This window comes from Vipera berus (genome assembly GCF_964194415.1).
Source record: "Vipera berus genome assembly, chromosome: 4".
In the NCBI taxonomy this organism is placed as follows: domain Eukaryota; kingdom Metazoa; phylum Chordata; class Lepidosauria; order Squamata; family Viperidae; genus Vipera; species Vipera berus.
The window spans coordinates 3,832,087-3,845,938 of NC_138206.1; the positions used below are offsets into that span (position 1 = coordinate 3,832,087).

A 13,852-nucleotide genomic window follows, 5' to 3' on the forward strand; every position below is an offset into this window, starting at 1 on the left:
TCTAGCCTCCCGCCAGCATTAGACCCGCTTCAGTTTGCCTACTGACCAGATCGCTTTACGGAGGATTTAGACCAGGGACCGAGTGCTCCCTGCTGGCTTTTGACTGCCAGTCCACATTTCATTTTGAATTGAATTGAATTCTTTATTGGCCAAGCGTGATTGGACACCCAAGGGTGCTTTTTTTTCAGGACTTCCTCGCTTTTCTTGGAAGACGTTTCGCTTTCTCATCCAAGAAGCTTCTTCAGCTCTGTCTGTGGATGGTGGGGAACGGAAGGAGTGGCACCCCTTTCAATCCTGGGCACTCCATCACAGGAGGTTTTTAAGAAGAGACTAGACAACCCACCTTCTCTGAGATGGTATAGGTTCTACTGCTTGAGAGAGGGCTGGACTAGAAGACCTCCAAGGTCCCTTCCAGCTCTATTCTATATATATTTTTTCTGCTCTGCTCTGCTCTACTCTACTCTATTCTGGTTGTACAGTTGTGATAACCAAAATGGTGAGAGGTTCTAGGTTAGAAGAGCAAGAATTAATTTAGTAAAATTCCAGAATCTTACACGTTTTAGCTTGCCTGAGAGGGTGTCTTTACAGAGATTGATGGGGTGTGTCTTTAAAACTTGGCAACTTTAAGAAGTGTAGAGTTCAACTCCCAGAGTTCCCCTGCCAGAATGGCTACCAAGGGAACTCTAGAGATTGGCCCATACCTGCTGGCTAGGGAATTCTAGGAATTGACGTTCACACATATTGACTAGAGGGCAGGGGTTGGCAACCTTGGCTCTTTTATGACTCGTGGACTTCAACTCCCAGAATTCCTGAGCCAGCCATGCTGAGGGGAACGGGAGAGGTTTCCAAGCTGAGCCATGCTGGCTCAGGAATTCTGGGAGTTGAAGTCCACCAGTCATGAAGGGGCCAAACTTTCCCCATGCTGGCTGAGGAATTCTGGGAGTTGAAGTCCACCAGACATGAAGGGGCCATAAATTCCCCCATGCTGGCTGAGGAATTCTGGGAGTTAAAGTCCACCAGTCATGAAGGGGCCAAAGTTTCCCCCATGCTGCCTCAGGAATTCTGGGAGTTGAAGTCCACCAGTCATGAAGAGGCCATAGTTCCCCCATGCTGCCTCAGGAATTCTGGGAGTTGAAGTCCATGAGTCATAAAAGAGCCAAGTTTCCCTATCCCTGTACTAAGGAATTCTGGGAATTGGAAGTCCAGACATCTTAAATGGAAAAGGCCTGGGTATTAATGGTTAAACCTGACCATTTCTCTGCTCCCATTCCCCAGGTTTAGGGTTTTTAAAAAAAACAAACCCAACAACCCTTCATCTTAAGTTGTTTTCCTTGATTTTTCAGCCTCGGGACGAATACCATCTAATCTGGATAACGGCCGACCTCGCTTCCTTTGTCATCATTGTTGGGATATTTATCTTCCAGAAGTAAGTAGCGCCCAGCGATGACTTTGTAATATTGTTAAGACTCTTCCCACGGATATCCGGAGCCCCCCCCCCCTTTGAATCCTTCATCAGCCTGTTTCCATCAGGGAATAAAAATAGAGGCCAAACTTCATCCAACTTGTCAGTTTACGGCCACGCAAGGATTTAGCGCTTGCCAAGGGATAAATAAATTGCAGAGGATCACAAGGACAAATTGTGTGTGGGGGGGTCCTTGGTGCTCTCCGAGCTTTGTGGTTTTCTTGCGGACCTTTCCTCACCCAACTAGATACTATAGTCAGTGCCAGAAGGGAGGGTGTTGCCTCCTCTTTTTATATTATGGCTTATACCCTGGGACGCGGTGGCTCAGTGGGTTAGGACACTGAGCTTGTCGATCAGAAGGTCGGCAGTTTGGCGGGTCGAATCCCGAGTGCCGCGTAGCAGAGTGAGCGCCTGTTACTCGTCCCAGCTTCTGCCAACCTAGCAGTTCGAAAGCACGTAAAAAATGCAAGTAGAAAAATAGGGACCACTACGGTGGGAAGGTGACAGCGTTCCGTGCACCTTTGGCATCTAGTCATGCCGGCCACATGACCACGGAGACGTCCTCGGACAAGCGCTGGCTCTTCGGCTTTGAAACGGAGATGAGCACCGGCCCCTAGAGTCGGAAACGACTAGCACGCATGTGCGGGGGAACCTTTACCTTTACCTTACCCTGCCAGCATTGGTGAGAGTGTTCTTGATGAACCCTTAGATCAGGGGTCTTCAAACCTGGCCCTTTTATAATAATAATAATAATAATTTAATTTGGACCTTGGTGGAGCAGTGGGCTAATGCCTCCTTAAGTAACACCAGCTGCCTGCAATTAGTGCAGGTTCGAGTCCCACCAGGCTCAAGGTTGACTCAGCCTTCCATCCTTCCCAGGTAGGTAAAATGAGGACCCAGATTGTTGGGGGCAATTAAGCTGACTTTGTAATAATGCCGCTTGGGGTGTGTGTGAAAGCCCTAATAAGCAGGCATATACATAGAATGAAGGCTACTGCTAAGCTTGTAAGCCGCCCTGAGTCTTCGGAGAAGGGCGGGATATAAATGGAATTAAAATTAAAAAAAAAATTAAATTTCTATACCGCCCTTCTCCCGAAGGACTCAGGGCGGTGTACAGGGCAATACAATAAAATACAACATACAAAAATTAAAAAATATTAAATATTACAGCCCAACTCAATACAATTAATACAATAACATTAAAATACCTTGTGGTATTTGACTTGTGGACGTGTGCCCTGGCTGAGGAATTCGGGGAGTTGAAGTCCACAAGTCATAAAAGGGCCAAGTTTGAAGACCCCTGCCTTATAGAAGTGGTTCTTATATAAATAGGAAACCCTACACCCTTCTAGCTATGATGACGTTGCCTAGTTGGGTAGTGAAACAACCAAACTCAGAGATCGCCAAGGACCCCACAGTTCAACCCTGAGCTACAAAGAGTCTCTTCCAAGCGCAAATTCTTTTCTGCAAAGTCTGGATGCCTTAAGGCGGCCGTTTCCCCCACCCCCACCCCTTTTCTCCTCAAGTTTGCCGAACGCTAAGCTTATAGTTCTCTTATTTTCTAGCCATTAGTGTAGGAAATGCAAAAGAAAACTTACAACTTGGAGAAGAGAAGCTGTGAAAGGAGAGGAAATTTAAACTTCCAGACCATGTTAAAGAGGAGACGCAGCAAAGGCCTAGGAAAAAAAAAAGCAGAAGCAATCCATTGGTTTAGCGTTGCCCAGATTTGGATTAAATAAAATATCAGTTAGCTCCTGAAGTTTGGGAGAAAACCCTTAATGCCTTTTTAAGGGAACTTTGACAAGGGATTGTAGCATCAGCCAGCATTTTTCAACTTTAAGGTAGAGGGAGCTCAACTCCCAGAATTCAGCCATGCTGGCTGGAGAATTCTGGGAGTTGAAGTCCACCATCTTAAAGTTGCCATAGTTGAAAAACAGTGGGTTAAAAAAAAAAGAGGTTGATATAGGAGAGAAGAAATTCTCCCGATGGTTTTGTTTCTAAACAAAGTTAAAATAACTTTGCCCTCATCTTGCAAGGTCCCAGGGAAAGAATGTCGAAATTTCAAAGCGCAAAATCTTGGTTGCCTCTTGATCTTTAATGAACTAAGTGCATTTCTGTATTCCGTGCGTGTGGCCCTCCGTTGCCAGTAACTCTCCATGGTTTACAAATGGTGAAAAACTTTGAAAACCAAGGAGACCACAGCAAAATTATTCTTTGGTAGAAAATATTTGTAGCTCAGGGTTGACCTGTGGGGGTCCTTGTTGCCCTCTGAGCTTGGTGGTTTCCTTGCAGACGCTTCGTGGCCCAATGAGGTAGCATCACCAGTGCTAGAATTGAGTGGGCTTTCATCCCTGTCAACAAGCTGCTTGCTTCTAAGCAGAGCAAACTCTATTCTCTTCTAGCGCTGATGATGTTCCCTAGTTGGGTCTGCAAGAAAACAAGCAAACTCGGAGAGCAACAAGGACCCACACCGTTCTCCTCCTCCTCTTCCTCCTCCTCCTCCTCCTCCTCCTCCTCCTCCTCCTCCTCCTCCTCCTCTACAAATCCCACTCCCTACTAGCGCTGATGATGTTACCTAGTTGGGTCATGAAACGTCTGCAAGAAAATAACCAAGCTCAGAGAGAACCAAGGACCCCATAGTTTTTCTCTATTACCAGTCCTTCTCCTTCCCCTCTTCCCCTCCTCCTCCTCCTCCTCCATCTTCCTCCTCCTCTACAAACCCCACTCCCTACTAGCACTGATGATGTTCCCTAGTTGGGTCATGAAACGTCTGCAAGAAAACAATCATGCTCAGAGAGCACCAAGGATCCCATAATTTTTCTCTATCACCTCCTTCTTCCCCTTCTCCTCCTCCTCCTCCTCTTCTCTTCTTCTTCTCCTCCTCCTCCTCCTCCTCCTCTTCTTCTTCTTCTTCTTCTTCTTCTTCTTCTTCTTCTTCTTCTTCTTCTTCTTCTTCCTCTTCTTCTTCTTCTTCTTCTTCCTCCTCCTCCTCCTCCTCTTCTTCTTCTTCTTCTTCTTCTTCTTCTTCTTCTTCTTCTTCTTCTTCTTCTTCTTCTTCTTCTTCTTTCTCCTCCTCCTCCTCCTCCTCCTTCTTCGTCTTCTCCTCCTCCTCCTCTTCCTCCTTCTCCTTTTTCCTCCTTTTTCTCTTTCTCCCCTCCAATCCCCTCTTTCCCCTCTTCTTCTTCTTCTTCTTCTTCTTCTTCTTCTTCTTCTTCTTCTTCTTCTTCTTCTTCTTCTTCTTCTTCTTCTTCTTCTTCTTCTTCTTCTTCCTCCTCCTCCTCCTCCTCCTCCTCCTCCTCCTCCTCCTCCAGAAACCCCACTCCTTACTAACGCTGATGATGTTCCCTAGTTGGGTCATGAAACGTCTGCAAGGAAAGAAGCCAGCTCAGAGAGCACCAGGGACCCCACAAAATATTCATTTGCGCACCTTTATTCGTGACAGAGACATCCAGTGGGCATAAAGGGAAGCAAGAAAAGGGGGTTTTAATCACCCTCTCCAAAGGCCTGGAAAGGGGGGGGATCTTTAGGGCCTCTTGAAATGCCAATTGGGTGGGGGCCGTTTGAATTTTGGGGTTATTTTCCTACTGCTCTGACATATCTCTGCATGTCTACTTTCCTCTTTCTTCTTCTCCTTCTCCTTTCCGCTGCTGCATTTCGGCATCTTTACAGCTATCACTTAATCAGGTAATTGCTGGGACCTCCTCCCTCATTTCACCTTCATCTGTTATTTTGGGTTGTTTCCCCTCCCCACCCCCTAACTTTTCTACAAGCTTTGTGGGGGGAATAGGGAGGGAAGCCAAGGCAGGCTGATTTAATCCGTTCACCTTACTTAATCCTCCAAGCCAAAGAGTTGGAGAGAAAGAGCGTCTTAAAAAAAAAACCCTCAAGCCTCTACATCAGGGGTCTTCAAACGTGGCCCTTTGATGACTTGTGGACTTCAACTCCCAGAATTCCTCAGCCCGCGTGCCTGGCTGAGGAATTCTGGGAGTTAAAGTCCACAAGTCATAAAAGGGGCCAAGTCTGAAGAGCCCTCTGCTCTACATCTCTGTTTCTCAACCTCGGCACCTTGAAGATGTTGTGGACTTCAACTCCCAGAATTCCCTAGCCATCCAGCCGTACCGGCAGGAGGATTCTGGGAGTTGAAGTCCACAACATCTCCAGGTTGTCAAGACTGAGAGGGACTGCTCTGAATGACAAAGCGGGTATTTGCAGATGTGTAAACTGATTTTTATTTTATTTTATACATAAATTGATATTTTTGAACACAGTGGTATTCAGTTGCTTGGAAACTCATCGGATTTGGTACTCCACGCATTTTGATGTGAAAATTTGGTCCCGGTACTCGTCGTTTGTTTGGTACTCAACACACAAGCTAGAACTTGTCGCTGTCGGTTGCCTTGTGACTTTACTCCTTGTGGGAAAACTTTGTTTGTTACTCATCGGTTTTGGTACTCATTGCGCCTCCCAGACCCAATGAACGAGGAGTACCGAGGTACCACTGCATATATAAATCAGGGGTCTTCAAACTTGGCCCTTTTATGACTTGTGGACTTCAACTCCCAGAATTCCTCAACCAGGCACACTGGCTCAGAAATTCTGGGAAGTCCACAAGTCATGAAGGGGGCCATAGTTCCCCCATGCTGGCTGAGGAATTCTGGGAGTTGAAGTCCACAAGTCATAAAAGGGCCATGTTTGAAGACCCCTGATATAAATAAATGGATATTATATTGGTGACAAAGGAAATGCTGTTGTAACTGCATCTTTTGTTAGCGTCAGCTGAAAAGACAGAGCTAAAGATTGTAGAGAGAAGGAAGGAGTAAATTTCCATCCCTGCTTCTCTCATTTGGATTGCCCTCCAACTGGAATCTCTGCGGGACACAGTGAAAAAAAGTCAAGATGGCTGCCGTGATACTGTGACAAAACCATCTGGTTTTGGTGAGCATCGGAAGTGTGATGGGCACAAAACCAGATGGAGCTTTGACTGTATCACCACAACGTCTTTTGACCATATCTTCCAGTCCTCTCTGTCTTCAGCTAATGCCGTTACCTTTTTTTAAACAAAATCCAAGAGGCTAGATCTCAAGATTGGTTGAGTGCCATGTCTTGTTCGATTGCACCGTCCCTGACTTTGCTGTTGGAAGCTGCGCGGGAAAGTCACAAACGGGGACCCTATGACCCCGGGATGCTACAACCGTCAGAAAATGCGTGCCGGTTGCCAATCAACCATGTGTCCATGGGGATGCTGCAACAGTCATAAGTGTGTGAGGATCGGTTGCAAGCGACTTTTTACAGTTGTGAATTTGAATGGTCACTAAATGAATGTTGTCAGTTGAGGACTACCTGGAATGTGTGTCGAGATATTTTTTTTTTGTTACACATTTCCACCCCACCCACCTTTTCTTTACTGGTTGAAATTACCTCGTGACTTCAACTCTTGACTCGCCCCCTTTCCCCCCCCAAAGGCCGAAGGTTGGGTGTGTGTGTGTGTGTGTGTGGGGGGAGATATATGCCCAGACCATCATTTTCCTCTCGCCTCATCCAGGCTGTCTCTGTGCACATCTGTGCTTTCTCCATGTTCCTGGCATCACTTCTCTCTTTTTTCATCTTTGCAAAAAGCAACTCCTTTTTGTTCCGACTTTGCCAAAGGGGATTTGGGGTGTGGGGGGGAGGCAGAGTCGGTAAACAGGTGGGCAGAGAGACCCAGGGCACAGCACAGAGGCAATGCAGTCAGCTGGCAATTCAAACCGTTCTTTTATCGCTCCCAATTTCCCCCAAAGCCTCCCACTTTTCCTGGCAAGCCTCCAACAAAAGAAACATGCGCACGCCCCTTCAGCCAACTCTGGCTGAAAGTAGGTTCAGATGCAGGCTGATGTGCCAAAGGAAGTACTCCAGGCCACAGAGATAACAAGGAAGCAAACGTAAACTTCAGGAGTCTGTTTGACTCCTGGCTTGCCTCGAGCGGTTTTCAAAAGAGAGACTCCAAAATGCAGTCCGAGCTCTTTTAAACCGTCAAGCAACGTGGTCAGTCAGTCCAATGGTCAGGGTTGCCAGGTTTCCAAACTAGAGGTCAGCAACAACACACAACCCTCCTGGGATTCAGGGTTTGTTCCCGACAAATTGCCCCTCCCCACAGGGTCTCCTTAAATCTCAGTCTCCAGGTGTGCCTTGTGGAGAAGGGCGGGACGCTCTCCTCCCGAGGAGTTGAGCCTGCCTGAGTTGTTCCCTCCTTCTCTCCACTCTCCGTGCTCTAGGACAGGGGTAGGCAACCTTGGCTCTTTTATGACTCATGGACTTCAACTCCCAGAATTCCTGAGCCAGCATGAGGAAACTATGGCCCCTTCATGACTTGGGGACTTCAACTCCCAGAATTCCTCAGCCAGCATGGGGAAAACTTTGGCCCCTTCATGACTCGGGGACTTCAACTCCCAGAATTCCTGAGGCAGCAGGGGGGAAACTTTTGCCCCTTCATTTATTTTTTATTTTATTTTAATTACATTTATATCCCGCCCTTCTCCGAAGACTCAGGGCGGCTTACAAGCTTAGCAGTAGCCTCTTTTATGACTCGTGGACTTCAACTCCCAGAATTCCTGAGGCAGCATGGGGGAAACTTTGGCCCCTTCATGACTCGTGGACTTCAACTCCCAGAATTCCTGAGCCAGCATGAGGAAACTATGGCCCCTTCATGACTCGGGGACTTCAACTCCCAGAATTCCTCAGCCAGCAAGGGGGAAACTATGGCCCCTTCATGACTTGGGGAACTTCAACTCCCAGAATTCCTCAGCCAGCGTGGGGGAAACTTTGGCCCCTTCATGACTCGTGGACTTCAACTCCCAGAATTCCTGAGGCAGCATGGGGGAAACTTTGGCCCCTTCATGACTCGTGGACTTCAACTCCCAGAATTCCTGAGGCAGCATGGGGGAAACTTTGGCCCCTTCATGACTCGTGGACTTCAACTCCCAGAATTCCTGAGCCGGCATGGCTCAGCTTGGAAACCTCTCCCTTTCCCCTCAGCATGGCTGGCTCAGGAATTCTGGGAGTTGAAGTCCACGAGTCATAAAAGAGCCAAGGTTGCCTACTCCTGCTCTAGCATCAGGTGAGGGTGGCCCTTGCTCATCGCCCGAACTCTTGTCTCTCTGGTTCATCCTGTCCCAATCCTGAAGGGCCCTGGCCTGCCTCGGCCTGCTCTTCCCCCACGTTCCTCTGAAGCCGCAGACCCCTCTCCCTCCGCCTCCATAGGCTCCCCTTCCAGCTCATGTTCCTCCGCAGAGTCAGGCTCCGACTCCGGCATTGACACTGTCTTTTACAGCGATGGTCTTTTAAGTGGCATGGAGGGCTTGCCCTGCCTGGAAAAAATAGCTCTCCCTCTCAGGGTTCGGAAGGCAAGGACTGCATTTGTGTGTGTGTGTGTGTGTGTGTGTGTGTGTGTGTGTGTGTGTTGGTTTGTTTCCTTCCCCGCAGAGGAAGCGCAATTTTTTTAAAAAACCCGCAATCCAGGCATACATCAGGAGGGGAGGGAGTGTTGTGATTCAGGGTCAGCTGTGGGTTCGGCAGTTGGGTCGGACGACTCAGAGGAGGAGGGGGGTGTTGAAGACCTTGCTGAGGGGGTTGAAGATCTTGCTGATGATAGCCCTCAGGCAGGCCCCTCCCACTTGGTCACCATGGAGACCCAGCTGTGTGAGCCTGACAGCGTGGATGAAGATGACCCACAGCTGGCCCTGTTCAAGGACGCCCGACGCAGGAGGCAGTCAAGTAGGAGTAAACAGAGGAAGGCTATGGGGCTTCTCGGAAGGAGGCAGAGAGAAGCCACGCCCTGAACTCTTTATAAAGGGAATGTGTGGGGAGGGCTGGTTTGCTGAAAGCAACCGCTCAGATAGTGTTTCAAAGCTCCTGTATCTTGGTTCGTGTCTTGTTTGTTTTTGTAGTAATAAATTTGGCAGACGTAATTCCAGCCTCTTGCCGTTTGTAAAGGGGTTGCCTTTTCTGCAGGGCCGGTAGCAGGCTGGTACAGAACAGGGAGATTTATAACTTACACACCACGGTTCTTGCTCTGGGGATTCCCTCTGGTTTCAGGGTCCTTGCCAGAGGGTTAGGGGTAGTTGCCTGGTGAAACAACTGTCCTTTCCCCCCCCCCATGTTCTGTTGTTGAACTTTTGATACACAAGTTAATAGGACCTTGGGGCTCGCTTGGGGCCCCAGGGGAGCCCTAGGTGGAAAGGTAGTCCTCGACTTACAATTGGACCCAAAGTTCTTGTCGCTAAGCGGGACGGTTGTTTAAGGGAGCTTGGCCCCCTTTTGCGACCTTTCTCACTACACTTGTTAAGGGAATCTGGCTTCCCCGCTGACTTTGCTTGTCCAGAAGGTCACAAAGAGGGGACGACGCGATCCCGGGACACCGCGACCATCTTCGAACGCTCACTAAACGGACCGTTGTAAATCGAGGACTACCTGTAGAAGGTGGGGGGGGGGAAATGGATTTCTTTCATTGTAACCAAAATGGGTGCACACAACGCTCTGTGTTATCTGGAAGGTGCAAGGATCCCGATTGGAAGGCAACGGGGAATATTTGGGAGGGCGTGCGTCTGCATGTACCCCCCCCCCCGCAACTCGCCAGCAATAGCTCGGAAGCCGTTGTGCGAAGGCAGTCAGGTGACTCAGATGCCCTACAGGGCGCCTTGCACGCTGCAAACCGCGTCTTCCTCTTTAAATCCGGATCTGGGGCCAGCCGATTGTGTGTTGTGTGATTGCATCTCCCGCAAGTCCCTCTTTTGTGTATATGTGGCATCTGCGTGCTTTGCGTCAGATCTGCATGCGTGTTTTTATTTTTATTTTTATTTTTTTGGTGTCTTTGTGATGTAAATATTTGTCTTTATTCTTTAAACCTCTGGGGATCAAAAGGAAAGCTGAGATCCCTGGCTTTTTATTCATTATTTCGTCCTGCCCGTTCTTCGGAACTTGGGACCTCCTTCCTCCCCCCAGTTTTCCCTCCCACTACAATCTTGCGAGGTAGGCCGGGCAGGAAATAGTGGCTGTCAGGAGTTTTCCAAGGCTCGGGAGATTGGAACCCAGGTTTTTTCCAGCCTGAAGCATTTTAAACATTTATTTTATTTCAGTGGTTAATATGGTTGCCCTGATCACAGCGGGATATTATTAGCCCGAGCAGTGGTGTTTTATAGAATCAATAATCTTAATATAGAATCAATATTTTAATCACAGTAGCATTTGAAAGGCAGGGCTAGAGGTGCCAGTACTGTTATAATAATGTTAACCTTATTTATAGATTTTCATCCTGCCTTTATTACTGTATATGTAGCTTGAGGCAGTGAACACATCTTAACACCCCTTTCTCCTCCCTTTTTTCCTCAACAACGACCCTGTGAGGTGGGTTAGACCGAGAGAGAAAGACTGGCCCAAAGTCACCCAGCTGGCTTTCATGCCTAAGGCGGGACTAGAACTCACTGTCTCCTGGTGATTGGCCCAAAGTCAACCACTTGACTTTCAGGCCTAAGGCAGGACTAGAACTCACCGTCTCCTGGTGATTGGCCCAGTTGCCCACTTAGCTTTCATGCCTAAGGCGGGACTAGAAGTCACCGTCTCCCAGTGATTGGCCCAAAAATCACCCAACTGGCTTTCATGACTAATGCGGGACTAGAACTCACCGTCTCCTGGTGATTGGCCCAAAGTCACCCAGTCGGCTTTCATGCCTAAGGCGGGACTAGAACTCGCCGTCTCCTGGTGATTGGCCCAAAGTCACCCAGTCGGCTTTCATGCCTAAGGCGGGACTAGAACTCGCCGTCTCCTGGTGATTGGCCCAAAGTCACCCAGTCGGCTTTCATGCCTAAGGCGGGACTAGAACTCACCGTCTCCTGGTGATTGTCCCAAAGTCAACCACTTGGCTTTCATGCCTAAGTCGGGACTAGCATTTACCAAATTATGATTATTTATTTATTAAATTTATATGCTGCCTATTTCATTCTATAAAGCAACAAAGATTAGTACTAACAGGCACGGTAATGGGAATAGCAGCATTTATAAGGTATTAGTAATAGCACCAGCTGTAGTGTTATCAGTCATGCCATTTCTATTTTATTTATTTCCTTAATTATTTAATCCATTTGCATAGGCACCCACCTCAGCAAGTGACTCTCAGCCATGAACAATATCCAAATACCATTTAATGAAAAACAATTCCAACCACAGACGCAACAATTAAACCCCACACAGCTGCCAAGGAATGCATCCCAATCCATAGTTGCTAACCCAGCCCAAGCCCAAGTACATTTTAAAGGCAGTAGTAGTAGTAGCAGCAACAGTAGCAACTGTAGTAGCACCACCAAGAGTAATCTCGAGATCCAGTTCCATCAGTCCGCCCAAGAAACAACAGGCAGAGCCTAAAAGGAGCATTTTTCAACCCCTGCAACTTTAAGATGGGTGGACTTCAACTCCCAGAATCCTTCACTCCGTTTACAGCTGCTGAGGTTGAGAAACACTGGCCTATAGGCAGTGCATTCAGAGATGGGGGCCATCACAGACAAGGCCCTGCAGGGAATATTCCTCTCCTCTCAGGAATTAGAAAGTCCTTCCAATTAGCTTTGTTTAAATTGAGGTGGGGGGCTGCCTGGGACCCCCTCTACCAGAGCAATGAGTGACAGAAGGGTTGGAGACAGCATGTCCCCATCTCACTCCGCCCGTGTCTGATTTTCCAAGCAAGGCCCTTCTTTGGAACAATGGCAAAAGGCTGGGGATTCTGGGAATTGAGGTCCACAAATATTAAAGTGGCCAAGTTTGGAGACTGGGGGAATTCTGGGAGTTGAAGTCCACGAGTCTTAAAGTGGCAAAGTTTGGAGACTGAGGGAATTCTGGGAGTTGAAGTCCACAATTCTTAAAGTGGCAAAGTTTGGAGACGGGGGGAATTCTGGGATTTGAAGTCCACGAGTCTTAAAGTGGCCGGTTGAAGACTAGGGGATTCTGGGAGTTGAAGTCCACGAGTCTTAAAAGTGGCCAAGTTTGCACTCTGGGGGAATTCTGGGAGTTGAAGTCCACAAGTCTTAAAGTGGCTGAGTTTGGAGACTGGGGGAATTCTGGGAGTTGAAGTCCACAAGACTTAAAGTGGCCGTTTGAAGACTAAGGGATTCTGGGATTTGAATTCCACGAGTCTTAAAGTGGCCACGTTTGGAGACTGGGGGAATTCTGGGAGTTGAAGTCCACAAATCTTTTAAGTGGCCAAGTTTGGAATCCCCTGTTCTAAAACAAAGTGCACCAGAAGTGGATTTCTGTGCCCCTAGATAAAGGGGGCTACGGCAGTTCCCCTGAATCACGCTGCCAAAATGGAGAAAAGATGGAGGAGCGGATGTGCAGCTTGGCACCATTTCATTTCCATGCATGCCTCTCCAGGCATTTCCGGAGGAGGCGTTATTTTTCTAGCTTGTAAATCGGTCCCGGCTTCAAAATCTCCGCTCCTTCCTTGCAAGGGGGCTGCAGATCGGAGGGGCTGAGAAACAAGGCTTGCAAACTGAGAGAGGGCGGAGAGCAAACTTCGCAAAGGGTCCCCCCCCCCCCAAAAAAAAGTCAAGATGGCCGTTGCAGTGGTGTGATATGTGCGCGAAAAAGACCCAGGGTTTTTGGCACGGGTGCGGTGGGTTGCCATCCCCGATCCAGTGGAAGCTCCCTTCAAACGAGAATCTTTCCCTTTTTCCACTTCTGTCCCAGGTGGCGCTTCGGTAGCATTCGCACCTACAACCCGGAGCAGATCATGCTGAGTGCTGCCGTCCGGCAGTCCAGCCGGGATGTCAACATCATGAAGGAAAAACTCATATTTTCAGGTAAGAGGTGAGGACACTTAAACGCAAGCTGACTTGCAATCGGATTGTGGTATTGACGATTACCCTGCCTGCAGGTTTACCTGTCAGATTCAGCGATTGGCTTGCGTGACAGGTGTGCTTTTTATTAAAATTACAGGTGGTCCTCACTTAACGGCCATCCGCTTAGCGACTGTTCAGTTACGACAGTCCTGGAAAAAAGCTAGTCTTACATCCGGTCCTCGCACTTAACGACGACCACAGTGTCCCTGAAAGAAACAGGCTTGTGATTCGGACACAATTTGGCAGCCATCAATTCTATACGAGAGTCGGAGCTTCTGGTGGTGTGTGTGTGTGTGTGTGTGTGTGTGTGTGTGTGTGTGTCACACAATCTCCACTTCTGACTTTCCCAGCCGGCTTCCGAACAAGTGAAATCAGTGGGGAAGCCAGTAGGGAAGATTGCGAGTCTTGTCTCCCTTAACAACGGCATCACTTAACGACAGTTTTTCTAGACATACGATTGTGGTCGTAAGTCGAGGACTACCTGTAATTTGTTTTTATAAACGAAGGGAGGAAGGGGATGGATGGCTGGCAG

At 48.2% G+C, this 13,852-nt stretch overlaps 1 protein-coding gene across 4 annotated transcripts in view; it reads left to right on the forward strand.

Annotated features, from left to right (window-relative positions):
• Positions 1-13,852, forward strand: part of GDPD5 (glycerophosphodiester phosphodiesterase domain containing 5) — a 76,334-nt gene that overhangs the window by 57,655 nt on the left and 4,827 nt on the right. For 3 of the 4 annotated variants that reach the window (XM_081327838.1, XM_081327835.1, XM_081327837.1), the window contains 2 exons: positions 1,344-1,426; positions 13,169-13,281. In XM_081327838.1, coding sequence (XP_081183964.1) covers positions 1,344-1,426; positions 13,169-13,281 — 196 coding nt within the window. Of the gene's footprint in view, positions 1-1,343; positions 1,427-13,168; positions 13,289-13,852 lie in introns of all 4 variants that reach the window. The other variant, XM_081327836.1, reaches the window with a different exon arrangement.